General features: G+C 60.1%; 2 protein-coding genes across 3 annotated transcripts; one reads left to right on the top strand and one right to left on the bottom strand.

Moving 5' to 3' along the window:
* Window positions 1-1,544: 1,544 nt before the first annotated feature.
* On the top strand, window positions 1,545-6,791 carry MDK (midkine). Of its 2 annotated transcripts, none has more exons than XM_055717130.1 (5): window positions 1,545-1,678; window positions 5,016-5,102; window positions 5,195-5,356; window positions 5,463-5,624; window positions 6,055-6,791. In XM_055717130.1, the coding sequence occupies exons 2-5, from the start codon at window positions 5,021-5,023 to the stop codon at window positions 6,078-6,080; spliced, it is 432 nt and encodes a 143-aa protein (XP_055573105.1). In that variant the 5' UTR covers window positions 1,545-1,678; window positions 5,016-5,020; the 3' UTR covers window positions 6,081-6,791. The 2 variants fall into 2 exon arrangements, with proteins under 2 accessions (XP_055573105.1, XP_055573106.1); XM_055717131.1 differs by having other exon boundaries at window positions 1,590-1,678; window positions 5,020-5,102.
* Window positions 6,574-23,538, bottom strand: CHRM4 (cholinergic receptor muscarinic 4). The gene is made up of 3 exons (XM_055717129.1): window positions 23,396-23,538; window positions 10,561-10,602; window positions 6,574-10,047 (listed from the first exon to the last, which is right to left on the bottom strand). Exons 1-3 carry the CDS (start codon window positions 23,445-23,447, stop codon window positions 8,576-8,578), a joined length of 1,566 nt encoding a protein of 521 aa, XP_055573104.1. The 5' UTR covers window positions 23,448-23,538; the 3' UTR covers window positions 6,574-8,575.
* Between the last annotated feature and the right edge of the window lie 730 nt (window positions 23,539-24,268).

The following is a 24,268-nucleotide window of genomic DNA, read 5'->3' as shown; positions in this document are numbered from 1 at the left end:
CTTTGCCACCTGTCCACCTGTTGGGACCCATTTCTGCACCCTGTGCCAAGAGGTCCAGCCCGGCACACCCAGACCCCTCAGCACCCAGAGCAGCACCCGTTACTGTGTGTGCAGCACACAGGGCAGATGGCATGTTCCCCTGGTTGCCAGCCCTTCTCCAAACCTCTTCAGATGTTCAAGAAACTGCCGGCAGGGTGCCAGCTAAATGCGGGAAACCTTCAGAAAGCCATTCGTGGTTGTGAAGCAGCTCATAAAAAACAGGGCCTCCCCCTCTCCTACAACCCCACCTGTGGCAGCCTTGCTCTCAGCAGCCTTCTTCCAGGGTAAGAGGTGGAAAAATGGCTCAGTTCCCCACCACAGCCCCATTCTTCTGGCATGACGCTTGCCTTTCTGGCTGGTAACACCAGAAGAGAGTTGGCTTGGCCTCTGCCTTGCCTTACCTCCTCAGAAAAGGTGAGGGGCAGGGGTGGGGGGTGGTAGGGAATGGTGGGTGATAGGGAGAAGGGAGCAGGCATTTCTGCAAGGTCCTTTGCATCCCCAAGTGCTGGTTTGATCTTTCATTGCTGCTTGGTACAGGGAGATGGGCTGCAGCATGGCTGAGCTAGGGACGGGCACCGGGGCCAGCATGAAAGTGATGTGCTGCTTTGGTGTGGAGCAGGCTACCCCCTGCCCGCCACCCCCCCCACCCCCCCCCAGTGTAGCTGGGGCAGAGCATGTGGAAAAGGGTGAAAAGGGCCGGAACCATGGCAGGTTGGTCCATCAAAGCCTTGATGGGGAAGGAGGCATCCACGGAGCTGGTGGAGACACAGGGCAGTTCCCTTCACTCCATCCAGCCCCAGGGGCCATCTTCCAGTGGGTCTCAGAGCAGCAGACCCATGGGACCCCCTGCCCGGCTGTTTATGGAACCCCCAAGCGACCGGCGCGGGCGGGCAGTGCCCCCCGAGCCCCCAGCCCCATCCCCCCCCGCAGGCTCTCCCCGCAGGCTGCACCATGGCCCCGCAGAAGGAGCCTCCCCAGCCGCTCTGGGCAGCCCGGCCCAGCGCCCCGCCACCCGCCAGGGACACACGTTCTCCCTCCTGCTCAGAGGGAACCGGCCGTGTGGCGGTTTGTGCCCGGTGCCCCTCGTCCCGCCGCTGGGCACCGCTGGGAAGAGCCTGGCCCCGTCCCCTGGGCACCCGCCCTGGGATACCTGCAGCCATGGGTGACATCCCCTCTCGGCTGCTCCTCTCCAGGCTGAACAGCCCCCGCCCGCTCAGCCCTTCCTCCCCGGGGAGATGCTCCAGCCCCTCACCCCCTTCGCAGCCCTGCAGCCACCCGGGGCTGATGTCGGGGTGCGCAGCCAGCCGGACCCCCCTGCTCTGCAGAGCCCCCCAAGAGGCAGAGCCCGGAGGCAGAAGGTGAGGCAGGGGGACACGGGGCCGTGCCCCCCACCCTCCCGGGCTGAGCTGGGGGGGCCGCCTGCCCCCCCGGGGCCGTCCCTCCGCCGGCCGGCCGGCCTGCCTTTGTGCCTGGCCGGGGGTGGGCAGGCAGGGGAGGAGCCTGCGGAAAGTTTTGGGCTAAAAAACCACCTTTTTGCTGCCAGCCGAGCCCGACGTCAGGGGCCGCTGTGCGCTGCGCGGGGCTCCGCACGCGGCCGCCACACAAAGGCAGCAGCTCCGCTCCGCGCACCGCTCCGCAGGTGAGTGGCGGGGACCCCCCGGACACCCCCCGCCCCCCGAACTAGGGGTCGGACCCCCACTCCAAGCCCCCGCGGATGGTGGGGCCGCCCGCCCGACGCCACGGGGACGGGCGCCTGGCTGGGGAGGCGGCGGTAACGCGGGCGGAGGGCTCCCCGGCGGGGCGAGGGGCTTTGCTGGGGCGGGGGGCGGTGCATGGTCGAGTCTGGGGGGGAGCCCCCCACCCCGGGTGCGGGCTCGCCTGCCAGGAGCCAGGGAAGTGCCTGGAGGTGCAGGAGGGCTGGGGTTTGGAGGCAGGCGGGACTCCTGCGGAGCAGGCAGGGCTTGAGGCAGTGGCTCGGGATCTCAGTGCCCCCCACCCTGGGGGGCCACCCCCACCGGTTCGGGGAGGGCTCAGGTGGGGCGAGATGCGCCGGCCGGGGCCCGGCACCGCCAGCCCCGCCGGGGGGCGAGTCCGGGGGGGGGAGAGGTGGGAGGGGAGGGGGCTGCGCTGGGGTCCCGGCACAGCAGCTGCCCGGGGGAGGGAGCAGGGGGTGGCAGCGTGGGAATGTGCCCCGCGATGCGCAGGCAGGACACCCGGCAGCCCCTTTCCTCCAGTAGCACCTTCTCCTCACTGCCAGGCGAAGGTGAGACCTCCTGCTGGAGAGCCCCCCAGCACCCCGCTCCCCTCCAGCAGAGCTTCCCGGTGAGGCAGAGCTCAGCCCCCCCCCTCCTGGCAGCCGGCGGTCCCTGGGCGCCCCGGGCCAGGGGCTCCCCAAGCGCTGGGCTCGCTGCCCGGAGGCGGGGAGCTCAGTGAGGCAGGGAGGGCAGCGGTCCTGCGCCCACCTCTGCCAGGGCCAGCTGCAGGCGGAGCCCAGCCGAGGGGTCCCGCTGCTGGAAGAGGGGGTGCCGGCGGGCTGCCGGCCCAGCAGCTGCCCCGCTCCCGGGAGAGCATCGGGGCGGCGGCGAGGGGACAGGATCTGGGGAGGGTGGTGTGACCCCCACATTTGCTGGTGGCATCGCCTGGCCCCGAGCAGTGTCCGGAGAGGGGTCTGAGCCCCTTGCAGCGCTGGGTATTTGGGCTTTGCTTCACCATCACCAGGCGATTATTTTATTTTTTTTTATAGAGCTGATCCTAGATTATTCAAACCCGGGGCAGCTAGAGGTGCAGGGGGAAGGGGAAACAGGGACTGCCATGGTGTGGCCAAGCTCCAGGCTGCTCCGCTCGTGCAGCCCGTTCCTGGGAGAGACCAACGCGATGAGAGCCAGCCGGGATCTGAGCAGGAGAGGAGCCAGGCACCACAGGGATGCGGGAGGAGCTGGGCTGTGCGAACACGCCTGAAGGCGCTGGCAGCCCAGCCAGAGCAGCTCTTGTTTGACTGGCAAGGAAGGGACCAGGCTGCTTGGAAAACGAGCTGGAAAACTGCACTGCCGAGTCCTTTCTGAAAGTTTTAGGATGAGCCACAGCTGAGGATCACTGCAGACCTTTGCCTGGGGGATGTGATGTGCTGGGCAGAGCCTGGGAGCAGATTCAGGAGTTCCTGGGGCTGTAGCTGGGCTGCCCCTTGGAGCCTCCCCTCCCACATCCCTGGGTGGGTGATCCCGGTACCCCTGCCGTGGGGAGCAGAGGGTGTCTGTGCCTGGAGGGAGGCAGGGGTGAGCATGGCAGCTGGGGCTGTCTGCCCTGGGCACTCGGGCTGCGTCCATGGCACCTGGGCTGGGAGGTGGGTGCGGGAGCACAGGGAAATGGTCTGCAGCAGAGGGTGGAAGTTTGCAGAGCACCCGAAATCAGGGGGATGCTGTGTGGGCATCAGAGGTGCCACCCCATAAGAGCTGCTGCAGGAAGTGGGACGGGAGGACCTGTAACTCTGCTCAGCTCTAGCCTTGCCATCGGTAACTGGCCCATCCGGGCTGAGCTCTTGCCCCCTTTGAAGGCAGCTGGGTGGGAGCAGGCCTGAGCCGTGCCGTGCTCGGCAGGATGGCTACCAGCCGGACTGGGCGAGGGGGAAGGCAGCTCGCACCCCCTTGGCTGCGCCTTCAGCCAGCTGGGGTGTGTAATTCCCTGTGACAGCTCAATGCAGAGCGAAGCCAGCAGCTTCGTGGCAGTGGACGCATGAAAGGTGAGTGTGCTGGAGCCTGAATAATGCGGAGAGCTGCTCTCTCCAAACTGGCAGCCTGGGGGTGAGAGGGAATGCTGACCCCGGGCTCTTCCCTGCACTGACATCCCCCAGGGCACGAGGTGCATCCTTACCTCTACAGCCTGGTCCCACCAAGCCCATCGTGAACCCAGGGCAGGGGTGATGTATTTGCTGACTGGCTGCTGCCACGCAGATACGGGTGTCATCCTAAAATGCTTTGGGGGAGCAGGGAAGGGGCCGCCAGACTTGAGGTGTCAGCTCTGCATGGCTGTACTCCTGCCAGGAGCAGGAGCTGGGACCCCAGTGTCGGCAGCAGCATCCCACAGATGCTCACGGTGGCAGCTGGAGGGGAGCCATCACCCAGCCCAAGGCCACCGTGGTGGTGTGGGCAAGGCCCTGGGCGCTGCACCCTTGTGTGTGTGCACCCTCGTCCCCAACCTGCTCCCAGGTGCATGCACCCCCTCCCCGTGCATGCACGGGTGCTGTGCCGGTGGATGTGGTGCCAGCAGTGGGCGCAGCTCTCCCGCTCCATCTCTCCAACTTGTTCCCACGCTGTGGGGCCTTTATGTATTTTTTTTTTTTAGTGTTTAATCCACTGGTTTAGCTCTCAGACCCCTCATGGCAGCGGGTTTGTTTTTGCTAGGCTTTTTTCTTTCCCTCCCTGGATTCCTCTGGAGCTGGAGAAAGGTACCATGGCAGCTGCCTTCCCGTGGCCCCGGGGCTCTTTGGTGCGGGGTGGCAGCCTGCTGCGTGCTGGATAAAGGAGCCACGGAGAAATACAGGGGGGTAGGGCCTGGGGACCAGCACTGGGAAGCAGCATGCCAATGGGAGCTGCTTTGCTTTCCAGGCGCAGGCAGCTGAGGCAGCCTGGTGCTGGGTGCACCCAACCAAAGAGCCTTCCCCAGCTGCTGTGTAGGGTGCGGGGGTCCCCGCAGAGCCTTGCAGCCACACGCAAGGCAATGGGTGCCTGCAGGGATGGGAACAAGCTCCCAGCCCAACAGCTCCCTGTTCAGAGGCAGTTGCTGAGATACACAATTAACCTTCCTGATACAACTAACACATGTGGTGTAACGGGTGGCAACAAGCAGGGCATGGGGGTGTACATGCATGTGTGCAACAGAGGCAGCTGCCATCTCCCTCCCGGACAGGCTGCCTGCAGCCCACCATGCCCCCTCCTCACTGCCCCAAATCCCACCCGCCTCACCCTCTCCCTCCTCCCCAGGCAGGATGCAGGTCCGGGGCTTCCTCCTCCTCCTCTTGGCGCTGATCCTGCTGGCTGCCACCGCCGAGGCTGGCAAAAACAAGAAAGGTGAGGGGCTGCCTGGGGCAGGGGGCCGGGGGGCAGCTCAGGGCGTGCTCCTGTGTCCCTGCAGTGAGCACCCACTCTGCCTTCCCTCGCAGAGAAGGCGAAGAAGGACGGCTCCAAGTGCGAGGACTGGCGCTGGGGACCCTGCGTCCCCAACAGCAAGGACTGTGGCCTGGGCTACCGTGAGGGAACTTGCAAAGACGAGAGTAAGAAGCTCAAGTGCAAGATCCCCTGCAACTGGAAGAAGAAGTTTGGAGGTGGGTGCGTGGCGGCGGTGGCTGGGGACCACCCTGGGCTGGGTGGCTGGTGCTGGGGACCACGCCGGGTGCTGGCCAGCTCTGATGCCTCTCCCCTCCCTCCCAGCTGACTGCAAGTACAAATTTGAGAGCTGGGGGGGATGTAGCGCTCAGACTGGTGTGAAAACTCGCTCCGGCATCCTGAAGAAAGCCCTGTACAATGCCCAATGTGAGGAGATTGTCTATGTGACCAAGCCCTGCTCTTCCAAGATCAAATCGAAGTCCAAAGGTCAGTTCCCACCACTCCTGTCCCCAGAAGGTTTCCACTGGCACCCTGGGCAGGGGCTTTCCAGGGGTAGCTTGGCCTGCTGGGGTTGGGCTTTGCTGGTGGTGTGGGAGGTCACACAGTATGCTCTCCCCTCTGCATCAGCACATGCGACGGCCCCGAAGTCCAGTTGCTGGATGGGTGGGATGCAGGTGCTGCTAGGAAAAACCTTGGTGTCCCCCCCTAAGTCACTGCTAGTGCCACTGGGATGAGGATTTCCCCCTCTCCTCAGTGGGGCTGGTGTAAAGCGTGGCTTTGCATGGTGCGGGTAGGCTGCCTGCAGGGATGCAGGCCCTGCGCCGTGCTGGCTGCACTTCTGCCACGGCAGCGTCTGGGGGCTCGGTGGGCTGCAGCAGATGCACTAACCCTTGTCTCCTCTGTTTCTCGGATGCAGCAAAGAAGGGCAAGGGGAAGGACTAGAGCGGGAAGCCAGCATCCTCCTTGGCCCCTCAACACGGTGCCTATGGGGCTGGATGCCCAGCTGCAGCCGGCCCATGCTCCAGTCTTCCTCCTCCTCCTCCTCCTCTCCTTCCTCCTTTCGATGACCTCCTCTTTCACTGAGATGCCTTGTTTTAATCACTAGTGTTGTAGAGAGCAAACCCACCCGCCCTGCAGGAGGTGCTGCCCTGCTCCCTGCCACTGCTGCCAGTGCATCCCACTCGCCTCCTTTCAGCTGGTGTCCTAGGTTTGCTGGGATGCGCCTGGAGAGCTGGGATGAGACCGCAACTTTTTGCCATCCTCTGACACAGATGTGTCTTTAGCATGTCCTTTGGCAAGCCCAGGACCCTCCTCACTCATCTACCGGGTACCGGTGCTGGAGGGAAGGGCTGAGTGTTGAATGCCTGAGTAACCCCATCACTCTCGCCCCTTACTTACGTGAGGACTGCCCTCAGCTCTTCCAGCATCCCTTCAGCCAGGGCATGACTTCCCTGCAGCAGCTGGGGGAAACAAATCCACTGCCCCCAGGAACCACCACATCCCCTCTCCATCACTTCTCACCACATGTGTCCATGCTGGGGCTGTAGCCCCTCTGCCTTCAACACGCTGACACCGGTGCTGGGTGGGAGCTCTCACTTCTTTTGGAAAATGGGGTTTGTTTTATTTTCCAATAAAAATCTTTTTAAAAAACCCTGTCGGAACCCACCTGTCATCCCCACGAGCCGCTGCTGTGCTGGCAACTCCAGCAAACCCCAGCTTTGCTGACCCCACGGGGACCAGCGGTGAAGTTACCAGTGCCCTGGGTGCTACACACATGTGGTCCTGGAGTAGGTACATGGGTCAGACCTCATTGCCTCTTCTCAACAGCACTTGGGGCTGCCACCCCCAGAAATGTCACCAGTGAGCAACACTGGGAAGCTGGAGAGGAGTGACCAGGTGACAACTCATTCAGTCCTCATGCTGTGGCTGTTGCTTTCTGGTCCAAGCTCTTTATTTGTCTCGGGGTGTGTTGGGCCATGGTTGTAACAGGTTTTTTTAGAAAAAAAAGAAGATACCAAAAGCCCACCACGCATTTTGGGCACCGCTATGTGAATTATCCTAAAGGCAGTGGCCGGGGTTTGGGGGGCAGCCTTTCTCCAGGTTGCGCAGCATCACCCCTGCACAGGGATGGGAAGGACATACGGACACAGAGTTTGCCAGTGCCAGCGTGGCCCCGTCCCGTCCCTTGCCTGCACCTGGCTGTGTCCAACAAGGCTTGCAGAAAGTGGGCTTTGGGAGAAGCTGGGGAGCAGCCCCTGGTGGTCCGGGCTGCGCACGTGGGTGGGACGGGAAGGGGCTGGAGACGCTGGCTGAAGCCCGCATGCTGAGGGCTCTGCCACAACACCGACGACAGGGTTACGTCCATTTACAAAGCTCAGCAGCCGGTTCCTTTGGCCTCCCTAGGGCATCCCCCTATACGCGGGGCAGGAGCGGGGCTTGGGGGCCACCACTGTCCTCTCCCACTCCCAGAGCCATGCATCAGGTCTCCCATACCCACCATGGGGAGAGCGGGGACCTGCTCATGGCCCATATGACACAGAGCATCTCAGCCACATTGCAGACCCTCTTCCCAACCCCCTGAGACCCCCCAGCTCCTCTCCATCCCTCCCAAGGACAGTTATCCTCACTGTCGCTGCTGCCCACTTCTTGGGGATCGCATTCCCCCGGGGCTGTGGAGAGAGGTCCTGCACCACACCGCTGCTTTGCTTTGCAGTTTTAGTTTCCATCGTGTAGGAGGCTTCGTTTGGCTGTCCGGCCAAGGGCAGGAAGGGCATGAAGGGGAAAGTGGAGCTGAAGCCCAGGGGAAAATTTCACCTGCCAGTCTGTGTGTGAAGATGTACGGTGATGTCTCTCAAGGGAAAGGAAGGAGCTTGCCACATCTGCTCAGGTGCAATCGGCCTCAGGAGGGGGCCTGGCTGGGCTAGCAGGGCTCCCCGTGAGCATGCCCGAGCCAGCCTGGTCCAAGATGGCTGACAAATGTTTGGTCCCAGTTTCTTTTCATTTCTTGGGTAATAAATGGTTTAAAAGCCTCTTGAAAGCATCCAGCATTAGGCTGTCTGCATGCAGACAAGCTCTGACACACTGGAGATGGTCAGCAGCGGGGGAAGAGGCATCCAGTCTTAGGAGAAACACGGATGCCACTTTGCCAACCTCTCTAAAGCAGGGAGCTGGGGAGGGCTCCTGGTGACTCCATCTCCTCCTCTCGCCTCTGGCCTTCCCGCTGGCTCCCCAAGCCGGTCCCCAGGCCCAGGGGGATTGGAAGGAGCTGCAGCTCAGAGGTGCCTTGGACCTTTGTCAGCGTTGGATGAAGGGCATCATCCGCAATCACTGCACAGTCTGCACTGTTGTGAGTGGGGAGCAGAGGACCTCCCACCCTGGCAAAGGAGGCAAAGGGAAGGGCTTCCGTAAAGTTGCTGAAGTGGTCCCTGAGCGCCAGTTTATCTGGCTGTGCCAATGTTCCTGTACTGGCACATGAGAAGGTGCTTGAAGGTTTTCTTGAAGGTGGCGTTGCAGAGGGCGTAGCAGGCTGGGTTGATGGTGCTGTTGACATAGCAGAGCCAGTAGCCGATGGACCACACTGTTTCAGGCACGCAGGTCTCACAGAAGGTGTTAATGAGGACCATCACGTTGTATGGAGTCCATGTGAGTATGAAGGCTAGCAGGATAGCAAATATGGTGCGGGTGACTTTCTTCTCCCGAGCTGCCATCTGGCGCTTCTTCCGCACTTGGCTCCTGGCAATGCTAGCAAACTTCCTGGCAACATTGGCCGGACGGCTGTTGGCCAGGGAGTTGTGGTCAGAGGCTTTAGCTGGGACAATCTCGATGGCAGTGACGCATTCAGTCCCAGTCTGCTTGGTGACGATCTTAATCTTGGACCACTTGGAAGATGGGTTCACCCGGGGGTGGGATGGGCTCTGTCCTTGTCCCGCTGGCAAGATTTCTGCTGTGGGCTTGTCTTTTGTGGTCTGGGTCATGCTGACAGTGCTGGACTCATTGGAGGTCTCCTTCTCCTCCTGATGTCCAGTGGCCTCTGTCTGTGCTGAGGGCTGGTCATCCACTTTCCCATTCCTCACCTCCTCCTTCACTTCCATGGCCCTCTTGGGGGAGTTATTGTTGTTCTGTTTGATCATGGGGCCCTTGAAGAAGCTGAGGGACTTGCCTTTCCTCTCTTTCCTGCTTTCAGGCTTGTGCCTCCTCACCCTGCTCCTGCTGGCCAAGGAGATGTGGATGTACAGCACCGTCATGATGACCACAGGCAGGTAGAAAGCAGCGATGGCCGTGCCAAAGGTCACCGCCGGGTTGGAGAGGAACTGAATGTAGCATTCCCTCTCGGGAACTGTCCTCTTGCCCACAATGAACTGCCAGAACAAGATGGCAGGGGCCCAGAGAATGAAGGACAATATCCACGCGGCCGCGATCATTAGCCCTGCCATCTTGGTGGTCCGCCTGGCTGGGTATGTCAGGGGCTTGGTGACACAGAAGTACCGGTCAAAGCTGATGATGAGCAAGTTCATGACAGAGGCATTGCTCACCACGTAGTCCAGGGCCAGCCACAGGTCACACACCACGGCCCCCAGCGGCCAGTAGCCTTTGATGATGTAGACCGTGTAGAGGTTCATGGAGAAGACCCCGATGATGAGGTCTGCACAGGCCAGGCTGAAGAGGAAGTAATTGTTGACAGTCTGGAGCTGGCGGTTCACCTTGATGGACAGCATCACCAGGATGTTGCCTACCACAGTGACGAGGCTGAGCGAGCCGGTGACCGTGGCAATGAAAATCAGCTCCACTGTCTTGTAGTTGGTGGGAGGCTGGATGGCCACCTCGGAGCGGTTGCCCAAGGTGAAGTTGTCGTAGGTCAGGTTGGCCATCTTTGCCTGCCAGGGCTGAGCAGAGAGGTTGCGCATGGGGTCTGCAGGGGGAGCAGGGACAGAAGGGAGAATATCATACCTGCCAGCCTGTGCCGGCAACATTGCCACCTCCTCAGTTTCCCAGGCCAGGACTCGAAAAACCTCCCGGCATTACTGGGTTTCTCTGGTCCATTGCAGCCTTCCCCCGGGAGCTCTTTGAAGGCACATTTTGTGTCCCTATTTAGCAACGGGCAAGACACACGGAGCTGCAGGGAGAGGAGCAGGGAGAGGGCTGGGGACAGCCCTCTGGCCACGTTGCAGTGGTCCTTTAGCTGCAGAGCCAGGAACCCCATCCCAGCAGGAGCAGAGCCCTGGGGTGCCCTGGGAAGGCATGCAGAGGTGCATGGGGCTGTGGAGCTGTGCAGTGATGCACAGCGCTCGCTGCAAGGACAGCACGGCGCAGAGCCGGTGCCCTGCCCAGGGATAGGAGCACACTTGTCCCACCAGCCTCCCCAAAGCACCTCCCCAAGAGGGGGCTACCCCGCAGAGCCCGCGCCACGGTCCGCTCAGCTCACCTGCGTCTCTGGCGGCAAACAGCTCCTTCTGGAAGATGAAATCTGGGACAGGGAAAACAGCAAGTTACACTACAGCTGCAGCCCCGAGGAGTTCATGCGAGTCCCACAGCGTCTTTACTGGGAGGCACCAGCCTTTCCAGCAGAGGTGGCCTTGCCAAAGGGGTGACACTGCTCAGTGGCAGATGCTGAAAACGCAAATAAGGCTGAAACGGGGTAATTTGACTAGCCTGGTTCACAGCCCAGCCCCAACAGGCACGAGAGAGGGAAAGGGCCACATCAGTGCCATCAGCCAGCGATGCTGGGAAATGCTGGCCCTTTCCCTCCATCCCACATCACGCTGCAGCGGCAGCCACACGGGCTGCCATGGAGATGTATGGGGTGAGGCCAGCTATCCCAGCCCTGAATTACTTGTGAAATACCTGAAATATTTGTGAAAGGTGGATGGAAAGACTGCCTTCATCCAAACCGAGGTGCCTGCGGTTAACCTCCCCAAGGTAAGACGAGAATGGACCTTAAAACAAATAATCAATGGACCAAACCTGATGTGTTAAAATGAAGAATTTCCTGGAAGGGGAAGCAAAGGTCCCGGGGAGGTGGGCTGGACAGAGGAGCTTCCTACTGGACCTGCCTCTCCCACACCACCCAGGCTCCCCAAACCTGCTTGGCCTCCACCAGCCTCACCCTGGGGGCAGGGGGCATCCCAACCCCACCAGCCCAGCGAGGACAGCCTCTCCAGCAGCTTCACCCAGCACCCGGGGTGCTGCTGCTGGTAGCACGGTGGGAGCCAGCATGGCACGTGGGTGCCCACACGGGTGCTCTCAGCGGGAGCGCTTGGCATAGCGTGTCTCTGCAAGCTGGCTTGGGTACCAGCACTAGCTCCAAACAACTCCTGGGACTCCTGAAGCTGATTTTGCTAAATGTATAAACATGCCATTAACGCACACCTCTCCGAAACAGGATTTGGCAGGCTTTGGGGTCGGTTTGTATTTTTAAAGTCTTTTAAAAGAAATGCCCTTGCCTTTCATTTGTGGTGAGGATAGGAGATTTCTGCCATCAGCAAACAGCCAGGGTTTTAATCTAACCACTTTATAAAAGAGATGCAGGTGTGAGAAAATGGAAGCATGGCCGCCGAGATGCTAACACCAGGGTACCAACATAGCCATTAAGACAGCTTCTGCGTTAGCAAGGCTGCAGCTGCGATGATAGCAGCTAGGCTTTTCTTACATGTGCAGGGGAAAGAAGTGGCTGAGGGACAGAGAAATACCTCTGTATCATTATCCTTTCAGCCTGTTACACATGAAGACACAGTGCTTCGAAAAGAAAGCAACACCCTCCAGTAGATACTAAATGTCAGCTACCGATGGGGTGAGGAAGCCTGGTGGCACTGCCCAGCTCCAAGCACAAGGGATTCGTCAAGGGAGAGGGAAAGCCGTTCCTGCTGCCATCATCCTGGGCACCCAGCCAGGGATGCAAGAAGAGGTGATAAGTGTATAAAATGGCTTAGAAATCTATAATTGTGGCAGTTCGGGGGTTGGTTTCAGTACAATTGAAATGAGTTTTAAATTCTTCACTTTGGTGAGATGGGGAGATTTAGCTGTCATACTTGTAACAGCTAATCAAACTGATCAGACAAGCTAGCAATCAAGCAGACATCCACCCCAGCTCTTCCAGGACAAATCTGAAAAATCTTGAAAAAAAACCCTTTCCTTCATCTCTGCTAAAATGAGGGGTTCAGTTTTTTTGCTTTAGTTAGTGAACTGGCATTCTCTTCTAAGTGCATTTAATTAATTATGCACCTTGACAAAGGTTTGTGTTCTCGGTTGCCTGAAGTAAGGACAGTCCATCTCAAACCACTCCAGAAAGCTGTTTGTAAGCGTCAGGAGAAAGGGAGAAGAGTGGTGCAGCCCCACTGGTGTGTCTCTGGATGCCACCCAGAGGTCACGCTGGAAACTGGTGTGCTGACATCAGTGGGTACTTTGAAAATGAACTTTGGTCCGAGGGCAGAATTAGAGCAATGTCCCGTTGGGGGGCAGGAGGGGGAATGAAAATGGTTAAGGTGTGAAGAGACGTACAGCACAGATGTACAACATGTACAAGCTGGAAGATGTGAACACCACTGGCCTTCACCTCCAGTAACCTGGCTATTTTCTGCCATGCCCCAGCCTACTGGGCATCCCTCCTTTCCCCATCTTCTGCTCTCTCCATCCCACCATCGCTCTCCTCTGCCCCTGACACCCTCCCCAACCTCACTGGAACTCACTGGATTCACTGGTGCTGCCTTTCCTTCCTGAGCAGGGCCGGCAGCTCAGCCTGGAGCTGGGAGCAGGCCAAGGATGCTGTGAATTCGCCAGGTCTCAGAGCAGCTGACCGAGCCACGTGTCGTGGGATGGAGAGCACCCAGGCTGTGTGGGGAGGGCCTGGGCCTGGGGAGGGGCACGGCTCTCCGGCAACCCCAGCTCTGCCTGAGCCCCCAGGATGTGCCCCAGGATGGTGGGTGCAGGCAGGAGAGCTGCAATGGACCCACCAGTGCCACTGCATCTCCACTCTCACACCACCCTCATCACTGTCCCTGATTCTGTGAAGCCCCCAGACATCAAGGGACCTCTCCCGGCCCTGGGGTCTCCCCACTAAATGTCTCCCCCCACCCAGTGCCTATCTCTCTCCTCCTGCACCTCCAGGAGCACATTTCTTCTCTCCTTCCCCTCTCCTCTCCACCCCCCATCACCCTCCCTGTCTCCATCCCCCTTTGCCCCCCCTCCCCCTGCTGCCAGCACCACAGTCAGGGAGGAGATGCAACTTGGGCGAAGCCCAGAGGTCACTTCAGAAAGGCTTCTGGGGCTGAGGCCCCCCACCTGTGACACCAGTTGGCTTTTCAGCCCGCACATGTCATTGGTGGTGCTCGGTGGGTGCTCTCCCAGACCTACCAGTGAGCTGCTCTGAACTCCATCACCGGCCTCCTCCCTCCCTAGGACTTCTGGCAGTGACTTAATGGCTGGTTTTCACCTCTCCATCGAAGCCATTAGGAGCCTCCAATTCTTCACTGATAGCATCTTTTGGTCTAAGGATTTCTGTGGCCGTTGCAGCACTCGACAAGAGTGTCCTCAAGACAGGGAAACCTTTCCTTCCCCACCCAACACCTCGCATGATATGGATGAAAACGAAAAGCACAGATGCAAGCAGATAAGGCTGTAACTTCGGTGGGGTCCATCTGTTTCGGCCAGCGCTTGGCACAGGAGGGTCCCCATCACTGCCCGAGATCATGGGTACCACCACAGTTGGGTGAGGAGACAGCTCCAGAGCAAGCGAGCAAAGCCGGTACTGGCCAACCCTCCTCGGTCACAGGGTGACATCCGAGGGGCATGGCACGAAGCTCCCATTTCCTTGCCACTCCAGCAAGCCTTCCCAGGCTGCTGGCCGCTGCAAAATGCCCTGCAGCTTGCTGTCAGGTAGGAAAGGAGAAACCCTTGTCATGGGCTGCCGATGGTCATCCTGTAGCCAGAAAGTCTGCCCTGGCCAGAGGCAGCTGCTCCATCGGGTGCAGTTAGTGCCTGAGCACCCGCTGAGCACTCAACCTGTGTGGGACAGAGGGTCTCACTGCCTCGTTCCACCCTGCGCGGTGGAAGCCGGCCACCCCCCCCAAACGGTGTGCCGAAGGAGCAGGAGAGGCTGGTATTTAGGCCACCACGGGATGGTGGCACCTTGAGCTGTGGGATGAGCTCCTGGAGCAAGCAGCCCTGCAGCCCCAGTGCCCCCTGCCTCAGCTCGCGGTACTGTGCGGCCTCCGGCTGCCCCTCCATGGCCCTGTCCCTCCTGCCACCGCCAGCCACCCTCTCCCTGCTCCCTCACTGCCTCGTCCCAGCCCCATCCTCATCCCCTGGGGGGAGCAGGGGCAGTCATGGCTGGCCCACATGCAGTTTGAAGCAAGGTCTCTGGGAACGAGCAGGGCGCTGCAGGCACCCAGCAGTGTCACCGGCAGAGCCCAAGCCCTATGCTCCATGCTCACACACCAGGCACGGGAAGAAGACGTTCATAGGGGAAGGAAAGAAATTAAAGAAACCATTACCTTTCACAGAGGCTTTCAGGTGCGAGCTGCTCCCGGAGGAGATGGGCTTTTGCTCTGCATGGGTGCAATCAGCCCTTTGGAGGAACAGCAAAGCCTGAAGAGACCTCAAGCCCAGGGAGCTCCTGTCCCGGCAGGGATGGGGTGGCCGTGGCTGCCAGCTCCGGGCTGGATGGGCCCCGTGGGGCTCCGGGCACTGCCAGCAGGGAAGCTCCCCTCTCCGCTGCAGGGATGTCCCAGGGGAGGGCACACATCACCCCCTGCTCCAGCTTGGTGCGGAGGGCCGGGGCCAGGGCACATCAGCTCTGCTGTTGCCATTGGAAAGAAGCAAGCCAGCCCTTCCAGCCCTGCTGCCAGCTCCCTGCTTGTCTCACCCTTCCTAAAAGCGCCGAGAGGGTGAAAATCTTAATGGGATTCGTTCCGTCGTGTCAAACTGCTGATGTGATGCAGGTTTGGGCAGTTAGTGCAGCCACAACCAGAATTTAAAGAGAGAAGGGAGAAAAAAGAGGAGAGGGATAGAAGATGCTGAACAGATACTTGCATTTATGGCTCATGCACACAAAGGGAAGGGATACTTAGGGAGAGGTGACAGTTTATGGTGCTAATTGCATTATCTAATAGCTGCTAATTAGTTCCTGAGTCATGGCACCTGTTTACAGCTAGTGAGGGATTGTTCTAGTTGGCAGATTCACACCCCTCAAAGAGTGTGGAAACAGAGCTCCTAGATACCAGGAACAGGCACCTTAGAAATACAATATAGGGAAAACACAAAATATGGAAATATATGGAAAAGACAAAACAGGGGGAGGGGAAATATGAGATAAGAAGAGGCCTGTGCATCCTGTGTGTGGAGGGGAGATTAGCCTGTGTTTGCCCTGTCGGGGAGGGCTGGTATCAGGCTGCTCCTGTGCCTCTGCATCAGGAACGATGAAGGCAATAAACCAACCAGGAAAACAGAAAGGAGTTGAAGGGCCGGTAGGATTTGCTGCGCTGAGATGGCAGGGCTCCCTCTGCCCTCCTGGCTCCAGCTGGCAGCTGTGCTGGCACGCCTCCAGCATGGCAAGGGGCGATAGACCCCTGAAGTCCTTATCCTGCTCCAGAGGAGATCTGAGCCATCGTGCCAGAGGAATTGCTTCTTGCCAGGAATGCATGGGGTGGATCTGGGCTTTTTATTTTTCCCATTGAATAATTTATTCCTCTTTCTTCCTCTGCAATTCAACTGGCTCTCATGAGGCAAAGCGAATTCCTCCGTCCACACAAGCTGGGAGTCTCTGATGGCTTTTCCTGGAGCCACTGGCGAAGCAGTGAGCTCAGCCGCGTGGAGCTGCCAGCTTTTTTTTGGGGGGGGGGGGGGGGGGGAGGCAAGGGGGCGGGAGAACCCCTGCTGTGCTCAGCACGTGTTTGTGCATCAGGTTTTGAAAATTTGCTGTGTCTGCGGCCAGAAGGGACCATGCGCCCCCAGCAAGCCAGGAGCCTCCCCTGCCTTCACTGCTGCTCCGAACTAGGTGGGTGCTGCTGGGTTTCACCTGATCTGAGGCATCGTGCCCCGGCTGTGAGGAGCACCGGCAGGCCAGGGCTGTAGCTTGTGAGCTGCTCGTGTGAGTAGCACCCAGCATGCTCCCAGCACCCCAAAGCTGGCATGGCTGCACCCCCTGCCCACGCTGGCCCCCCACCGCTTGCCTGTATCCCCAGCATACCCCTGGATCATTCGCAGCTCCTAAGGGGCCGCACACCATCTACCCACAGTATTACCAGGCAAGGAGCAAATCAGTGAGAAAGCATTTTTAAGTGGTTAAAAGTCACTCCTATAAATAACCTACCAGCTTGCTGGCTGCTCTGACAATTAATTAACCATCTGCCACCCAATTATTAGGCCCAATAAACAACCTATCAGTGAAACACCAATAGTGAGCGTGCCCAGCAAATGCCATGCAAGCCAAAGTCCAGCCTTACCCTGCTGTGCCCGACCCCTGGCTCCAGAGCCCCGGTGGCTCCCCAGCAGCTCCTGAGCCCGCTCCAGTGGGTCCCGTCACAGGGGGAGAACACTCATCGTGGCAGCATCCCATGGCGGGGCCGGGGGGGCACACAGTCGCCTCCCTCCTGTGCCCTCTGCCATGGCCCCCTCAGGGCTGCAGGTCTGGGCTGGTGGCAGAGCTCAGCCCACGCCACTGAGCCGGGAAGGTGCTGGGCTTTCAGTGGAGCCTGGGCTAGAGCCACACTGCTCCCCTCCCAGCTACTGCATTAATGCTCTCTGCCTCAGAGAGATGCTCAAGCTCTTTTATATCCCTGGGCTGAAGCTTTAACAGGACCTAGTTGTTTCAAGGCAGTGCAACAGAAATAACCCTGCTGTAGGTGCAGGTCCTGCTGTAGGTGCAGGTCCCGCTGCCGGGAAGGGTTCTGGGCTCAGCTGGCCACAGGAGGGACAGGGAAGGTTACAGGAACAGGCGGCTGCCTGGATTAGCTGGGCTATCCCCAGGGAGAGGTTGGTGGCCGGGATCAGACGCCTGCAAGAGAGATGATGCTGGAGCAGGGTGAAGAGGGCAGGGAGTTGCAAGACTCCAGAGCTGGTTGCTTAGAAGAGCAGCTCTCCCTGCCCCAGGGACAAGGACAGGCCTTGCCTGGGGACAGCAAGGAGGATGGACTCAGCCCCTCTTCGGGGAAGCCAGCTGCGGGAAGCCCTCCCACCCTGCCACCGCCCTGCACAGCCATGGTCACCCACTCCAGGTCCCTGCCACCTGCCCAGGGTACCAGCCCACCCTGGAGCCAGGGCTGGCACTGGGTCAGGTGGGGGCTGGCCCCCATGCAGAGCCGCAACACCCTGTGCCGCCCCCCTTTGCCCACACCGGAGTCCCGGCAGGCCGTGGGATGGGGATGCAGCTCAGGCAATCCGGTAGTGTTGCTCTGGCAGAACAGAGCTGCCAGGAGGGTGGTGGTGGTGGGGATGACTGTGTTGCTCTGTAAGCAACTCCTCCCAGAGCTGAGAGAAAACACCAAAGTGCTCATCTGAAATTTTAAAGAGCAGGCAATGGGAACCAGAGCCCCTTGCTCCAAGGAGCAGCAGGGTGAGGCTCCGTGGGGCTTTGAGAGGATGAATGAGCCAGCCAAGCAATGGAGGAGAGAAAAGAGAGCTGCTGCCCTGAGCCAAAGGCAGAGAATTGGGCGAGTGCAAGGGCCCTGCCAGGTGGATGTGGATGTGGCAAAGGAGAGCCCTAGCCCTGGGGACAGACAGCAGCAGGGAAACTTTAGGGTGCTAATGACAAAGAAAATGGGAAATATTAGACCCTGCTTGGCCACGAGACCTGCCAGAGGGTTTGCAGCTGGAGGTGAGCAAGGAGCCAGAGTCTGTAGCGTAAGGTGGGCAGGGGAGCCCAGGGCATGGACAGGCAGCACTGGAGGGGTGGGGGGCCTAGGGACGAGAGCAGGTGGAAAACCCCATCTGTGATGACAACAGAGGAGAGGAAGGATGGAGAGAAAGGAGTTGGGAATAGCTTCAGGGTGCCAGAGAGGGATTACGTATCTCCCCCTCAGAAGAGCCCTAAGAAACTCCGCCGAGAGGGAGACCCCCTGTGCAGGGACGCTGCCTGCAGACCCCTCCCTGCTGCCTTCCCTGCAGGCTCCCACCAGCTCCTGGCTGGGCAGAGTGGGAACCGTGCTGTGGCTGGAAACCTTCACGGGCTGCAGTTCTCCTGCTCGGGCTGTCCATCACCGCCTAGGAGTCACCTCTCACCGGGGATGGTGGTCCCCAGCTGGTCACAGCCCTAGCCAGTGCCACAGGCAGCATCCTGCAGCACTGGGCAGGGGTTTTAGCTGCTTCATCGCCTGCAGCAGATGGTAGCAGAAGGTTTCATGAGTTGTGCATTGCTTAAGGGCCATGGTGGGTGGTCAGAGCTCTTCGAGCAGCCTGGAGACAACCGACCATGCTAGACTCTGCTTCTAAGTGCTGCAGAAAGGCAGACCCAAGCCCAGGCAACCCATGCCTGTTGTCATGCAAAGGTTGAGCCTGGTAGGGTTTCATTGCTCTCCTCACTGTGCACACACACACACTTTTCTGGCTTTAGCTGGGGCTGCAAGTGATGCCACGGCCAGCAGAGCAGGGATCCAAACTACCCCAAAGGCCCTGGAGACATGCAGAGTATGCTACTTCCCATCTCGGTCATGCAAAGATCCCGCAAGGACGCCTGTCCCTTGGCAGCAGAGCCAGCCCGCTGTGCTGCCCATGGGGGGGCCCAGCTAACGTCAGCGTCTGGGGGGGTCTGCAAGCAAGGGGTCACAGAAATGAGGCGCCAGGCATGCCTCCGGAGAGCTGCCCAGTGACCTGAGGCAGGCCGAGGGCTGGCGACATCGTGTTTGCAGAGTGGTGTTTTCAGACCTCAGGGCTGCACAACTGGGGCTCTGAGTTTCCCACAGACAAATCAATCTCGTTCTGCTTAAAGAGCCTAAAGACATTAACCCGTTAACCAGCCGACGCAAACCAACTCTGCCACCAGCCTTAAACCTGCAGGCGACACTTCACCCAGCACCCCTCTCCTCCAAATGCCTCCAGCTGAGGTACCTGGTGCCAGCGCCCACCGCTGCCTCTGCCAAGCTGCAAGGTGCTATAAAATATATTAGATTTAATAGCAGCTGTAGTATCAGGGGGCTGCTCCTCCGCCTGGCTTTCTTGGCTAGAGCACAGCCAGCCTTGATAGCTCAGTACTCGATAGCTCTGGCTGAGCCCGCTGCATCCGAGGAGCTCCATCGTTTACACTGAGTCCTGCCTTTAAAGGACAAACTTCCCAGCTGCTGCTCTTCCTGCGCCAGCTGACCGAGGATGAAACTCCTCTGCGAGGCTGTTGAAGACAAGCAAACAGCCCTGTGGTTCCGCTTGTCCCTCTCCAGCCCTGTCTGAGTCACAGAACGGTGCCTGGGGTGGTGTGGGTCCTCCGCACCAGCACATCTCAGCCTGCCTAACGCTGGGGTGAGAGGGAACAACGCACTTGTGCACCTCTGCCACTGCCTCATGTACTGAGCCTGAAGGCCATGCTGCACGGGACACGCAGGGGTGATGAGGACAGGGTCACAGGAAGACAGGAGAGCCAGTGTCACTCCCCCAGATCTGATTTGCAGGACCTCCAGCAACCGTTCTGGGGATTGTCAGAGGGATGAGGCTCTGTGCCTGCAGCCGCTGCATTTGGAGGCTCGGACAGGCTGGTGAAGTTCATTTTCTAAGCAAATTTACATCTGACAAGGTATAAGCTGAGCCTTTGTTGGAGCTCCTCTGTGTGGTGCAGCCTCTGGGCTGAAGGCATCTCTGGAGGGTCCCAGGAGCAGCCCCTGGGTGAAGGCGTGAGCAGCTGTGCCCAGCATGCATGGGGTCAGGCTGGGGACCATTGCCAGCAGAGACTTGTTTGCTCATGCTCACTGTGCCGGGGGACTCAAGGGATGGAGCCAGGCCAAACGATGTTGTCCTGGCCCAGAGTCAAGTCCCAAGAGGACCGGCACATCCTTCCACAGGGAAGGTGGGATGGATGCCAACAGGCACACAGGGTAGGGACAGCCAGGTGACGGGGGCTGGTTCTGTGTCTGCTGCTAAACATCAAGGGAGGGGACCCATGGGTAAGGCAACCTGCCCTGTGCTCCTGCACCAGCAAAATCCCGGGAGCACTTGCCCCAGATTCATTTGTCCCGAAAAGGCCAAATTCCTACTTGAAGCTTCAGCAAATGAATTTGTCTGAATATAGTGCGAGAGCCAACCTCGGTACCTTCAAGGCTCTGGATGCAGTGAGACTTTCTCGTGCCTAGAGGATTAAAGGGATGCTGTGGTGGGCAATGCTCTCCTGGGGATGCCCCAGGCTGGCACACTGCTCCACTTGGCTATGAGTTAGATAACAGCCTCCCAGTAAGACCTGAGCTCACCACCCAGCCTGATGGGGCCCTGGGCAGAAAAGCACATGAGCCTTCTTAGAAACTGGTGTCTGTTTCCTGACTGGTCGCCCGAATCCCTCAGAAGAGGGATGGCTTTGGCGTGGCTCCAAACACCAGCTTGGAAAGGCTTAAAGGCTGCCCAGGTGCCAAGCCCTGCACCACCACTGGCATCTGCCACACTCACCAGGGGTGCTGGTGCTAGGGCAGGCTGAGGAGCAGTCAGCAGGGGATGCTGCGGAGAGGGATGAAGAGAGGAGGGGAAGTAGATGAGAATGGTGTGGTCCAAACTTCCACTTCTCGGCTGTGCCAGGTCCCGCACACTCGCATCTCCCCAAAACACATCCTTTAAATACACGGTTTTAGAGCCAGCCCAGAATGGATGTTGAAATGCAAGGCAAGCCTCCTCCCTTGGCTTACTGGAAAGCAACAAGGGCATAGCCCTGTGTCAGACCGAGCAGAGACTGGTTCAAGGACAATGCCTGCATCTCCAGAAGGTGTCCATCAACGCCCTGATGTAGTGTGCCCTGGAGAAGGGGTCAGCTCACACACACAAAACTCTTGCTGCATGTATGTGCATGCGGAAAGAGGAGCTGTGTCTGTGCAGAAAGCAGCAGCCCCTTGCAAACAGCCTCCATTTCCCTCTGCCCTTGCTATTGCTCTCCCTGCTGCCCTTGCAGAGCTGTGTCTGCCACCTTGGCTGGGCGCTCACCAGCCCTCTTCACCTGTGCGGATGCCACTGGCCGGGGCTCAGCAGGGCAGGCAGAGAAGGGCTCCACAGCGAAGGTGTGCTTGGGGCTGCTCTGCATCAGCCGCTCATCCTGGTCTCACTATTTTTATTCCCTGGGTTTGTCCTTTTTTTTTCCTTTCTTTTTTTTTCTTTTCTTTTTTTTTTTTTTTTCCTGGGGAGATGTTTGTCATTTTAATTTAAAAAACAAACAAACAACAAAACCTCAACCATGACACAACCTGACATCAATAGGATCCTCGTGGGGACAGTTTAAAGAGAAAAACCATGCTCCTTCTGCAAACTCAGAGTAATTGGATCACAGCATTAATTAATCATTTCAGTTCATTTCTCTTCTGTGAAAGAAAACAGACTGACCCACCCAGACGGGTATGCCCCTCGTGTGAATAAACAAACCACTTTTACCGGTAGCCCTCCTTCTTCTCCTCCTCCTGCCAGCTTCCCGCTGCCCACTCACTGGGTCACTGCCGGGGCCGCTGCTCCATCCAGCAGGGCTGGGAACCTGCTGCTGGCTCAGAGCAGGGCGCGGGGGCTTAGCTCTCACAGGGACCGGGGGCTGCCACACAGAGGGACACCACCCTGCCCAGATACGTGCTCCCACCCCACCTTCCCCACCCAGGGGCTCTGCCTGCTGGTCACCAGCCTGGCTGAGGGGCTGCTGTTTCTTAGGATCTCTGCAGGGGTGAAATCGCCCCTGGGATGCTCTGCTCTTTGTTGGGATGCCTCACGGGGGCCTAGTCCAGGCTGGAGAGCAGCAGCAGGCACTCAGATCCCAGAAGCTGAGGCATTAGGAAGCAGGAGGTGATGCCCAGCCATAGTGACAGCAAAAAGCATCTTGCTGTCGCCTGTGATTTCAACGTGAGCATTGTCACTGGTGGTGTTTAACCGAAAGCCTGGGCTCTAGGACCCTGGCATCTGAGTCTTTCGATAGACAGTGCCAGCATCAACCAGCTGTACCAGCCCTCCCAGCCCCTCTGCTCATCCTGCAAGTAGTGGCAGGAGCAGCCAAGCCACCCTCAGAGGTCACTCAAGGCACCTGTGACAAAGCAGGAGCCTCCAAAGAGCCGAGGGAGCCGCCAGCCCCGCCAGCTGCGCAGGGCACAGAGGGACGCTAGCTGTTCCTCCCGTGGGGCAGGGTCTCCCTGGCCGTGGGCTTCGCAAAGCCCAGCTAGGACAGCCACAGCGCATACAGAGGGGTTGAAAGCAGAAGAGAGGAGAAGGCAGCATTGCTCTCATTTAAATAAATGACAGGAACCGTTCCCTGATTTGAAGCCTTTGTCATTTTGGGAGAAAAGAAGGGTGGGGCTGCCTGACCCTTGCCCAAGATGGGCCAACAGAGAGCACGGGGCAGCCTTGCTGTTACCAGCAGGGCCAGCAAGGGCTGAAGGGCAGGTGGGATCCACATGCAGGGAGAGAGGGGCAAGCCCTGTCCCCCCTGCATCACCCAACCAGGCAAAGGGCTCTGCAGAGAAGTGGGGGGACTTCTGCCTGGTCATATCCTGGGGGTGGTCCCCAGCATGGGGACAAAGTATCCAAAAGGTACAGGCTCCTGTCCCTGCTGCTTTTGTTGGGATATGGAGGGAAGCAAAGCAAGCATGCAGGTAGTTTCCTGCCCAGAAAACAAATCTCCTTCCAAGAGGCAAGCGGGGGGCAAACAGCTCCCGCCCGGCGGTCCCCACTGCGGGGGGGTAGGCTGCTCGTACGCCCGTGGCAGGGTGCTGCCAGGGCCGGCTCCTGGGTGACCGGAGGGAGCCGAGGTCCCACGGATGCCGGGGGGGCAGCGCAGGTTTGGATGGGCGCAGGGGAGTGGGGTGACAGAGCTCGCCCCGATACCCCGGCAGGGCTGCAGCCCAGGCAGTGAACCAGCCCGGGGGTCCCGACCCTCGGGGCACCCCCGGGATTCCCGGAGGGAGGCAGGAGTACGGGAAAGTTGACAGAGATATCCCTCCCAACTCCTGGGGCGCCCGGCTGCTCCATCCCCGGGGCTGCGCACCCCACTTCCCACACACTCCCACTCCGTGCCCCCCCCTCCTCGGCCAGGACTCTCCGAGGGGGGGGCCCACGGGGGTGCCCCCCCTCACCCACCCCCCCTCCCGTACTCACGGAGCCCCCGAGCAGCGACTCACCGGGCAGCCCCCCGGGCGCGCCGCCCGCCGCCGAGCCGTTCTCAGCGGCCATGGTGCAGCGCCGAGCCCCGCGCCGCGCCGTCGGGGGCTGCGCTCCGCATGGCCCGGCCGCTGCCGGCTCCCGCGGCGCCGTGCGCGGCCGAGGGGCGGGGAGGGGAGGGGAGGGCTCGGCCCGGCCTCCCCCCGCCCCCTCCCTCCCCCGCCCCCCCCCCTCCCAGATGTGCCGCCCCCAGATGTGCCGCAAAGCCGCACCGGGGCGGGGGGGCATGCCGCTGTTCGCCCTCCTCGTTCCAGATGTGGCACCTCGCCCCCGACGGACAGATGTTGGGCTGGGGGGGGGGGGGGGGGGCGGGCGTGCGGGCGGCTGCCCCCCACCGCCACCCGGTGGGCTGGCGGGAGCTCCACGGTGCAGCACCGCGGACAGCGCTGCCGGCCGGCCCGGGCTCCCCCCGGACCCTCCGTCCCGGGCCCCCCGCCCCGGGCCCCCCCGGGACCTTCTGCCCCGGCACCCCCGCCCAGGGAGCCCCCATCCCGGGATCCTTCGCCCCGGGAGCCCCCGTCCCGGGACCCCGGCCCCAGGCTCCCCCCAGGTCCTTCCGCCCTGGGACATTCTGCCCTGGCACCCCCAACCCGGGAGCCCCCATCCAGGGACCCCTGCCCAGGGACAACCCCCGCCCCCTCCCAGGACCTTTCGCCCCAGGCTCCCCCTGGACCTTCCGCCCTGGGAGTCCTCTTCCTGGCACCCCCACCCAGGGGGACACTCCCCGCACCCCCGGGACCTTCCGACCTGGGTTCCCCTGCCCCGGGACCCCTGCCCTGGGACCCCAGTCCCGGGATCCCCTGCAGACGGGCAGGGCAGAGGCCCCCTCCGCT

Source organism: Falco cherrug, chromosome 7 (genome assembly GCF_023634085.1).
Source record: "Falco cherrug isolate bFalChe1 chromosome 7, bFalChe1.pri, whole genome shotgun sequence".
Classification (NCBI taxonomy): domain Eukaryota; kingdom Metazoa; phylum Chordata; class Aves; order Falconiformes; family Falconidae; genus Falco; species Falco cherrug.
Note: the sequence above shows the minus strand (reverse complement) of the source record. Positions and strands in the feature narration are given on the sequence as shown.

What these genes read in the sequence shown, in the direction of transcription:
- MDK (XM_055717130.1), top strand. Translation starts at nt 5,021, where the DNA reads ATGCAGGTCCGGGGCTTCCTCCTCCTCCTCTTGGCGCTGATCCTGCTG. An exon ending in GGCTGGCAAAAACAAGAAAG is followed by an intron (nt 5,103 to 5,194) that starts GTGAGGGGCTGC and finishes CTTCCCTCGCAG; the next exon opens with AGAAGGCGAAGAAGGACGGC. An exon ending in CTGGAAGAAGAAGTTTGGAG is followed by an intron (nt 5,357 to 5,462) that starts GTGGGTGCGTGG and finishes CCTCCCTCCCAG; the next exon opens with CTGACTGCAAGTACAAATTT.
- CHRM4 (XM_055717129.1), bottom strand. Translation starts at nt 23,447, where the DNA reads ATGGCCGCTGAGAACGGCTCGGCGGCGGGCGGCGCGCCCGGGGGGCTG. An exon ending in CGCGCCCGGGGGGCTGCCCG is followed by an intron (nt 10,603 to 23,395) that starts GTGAGTCGCTGC and finishes TCCCTGTCCCAG; the next exon opens with ATTTCATCTTCCAGAAGGAG. An exon ending in GTTTGCCGCCAGAGACGCAG is followed by an intron (nt 10,048 to 10,560) that starts GTGAGCTGAGCG and finishes CTCCCCCTGCAG; the next exon opens with ACCCCATGCGCAACCTCTCT.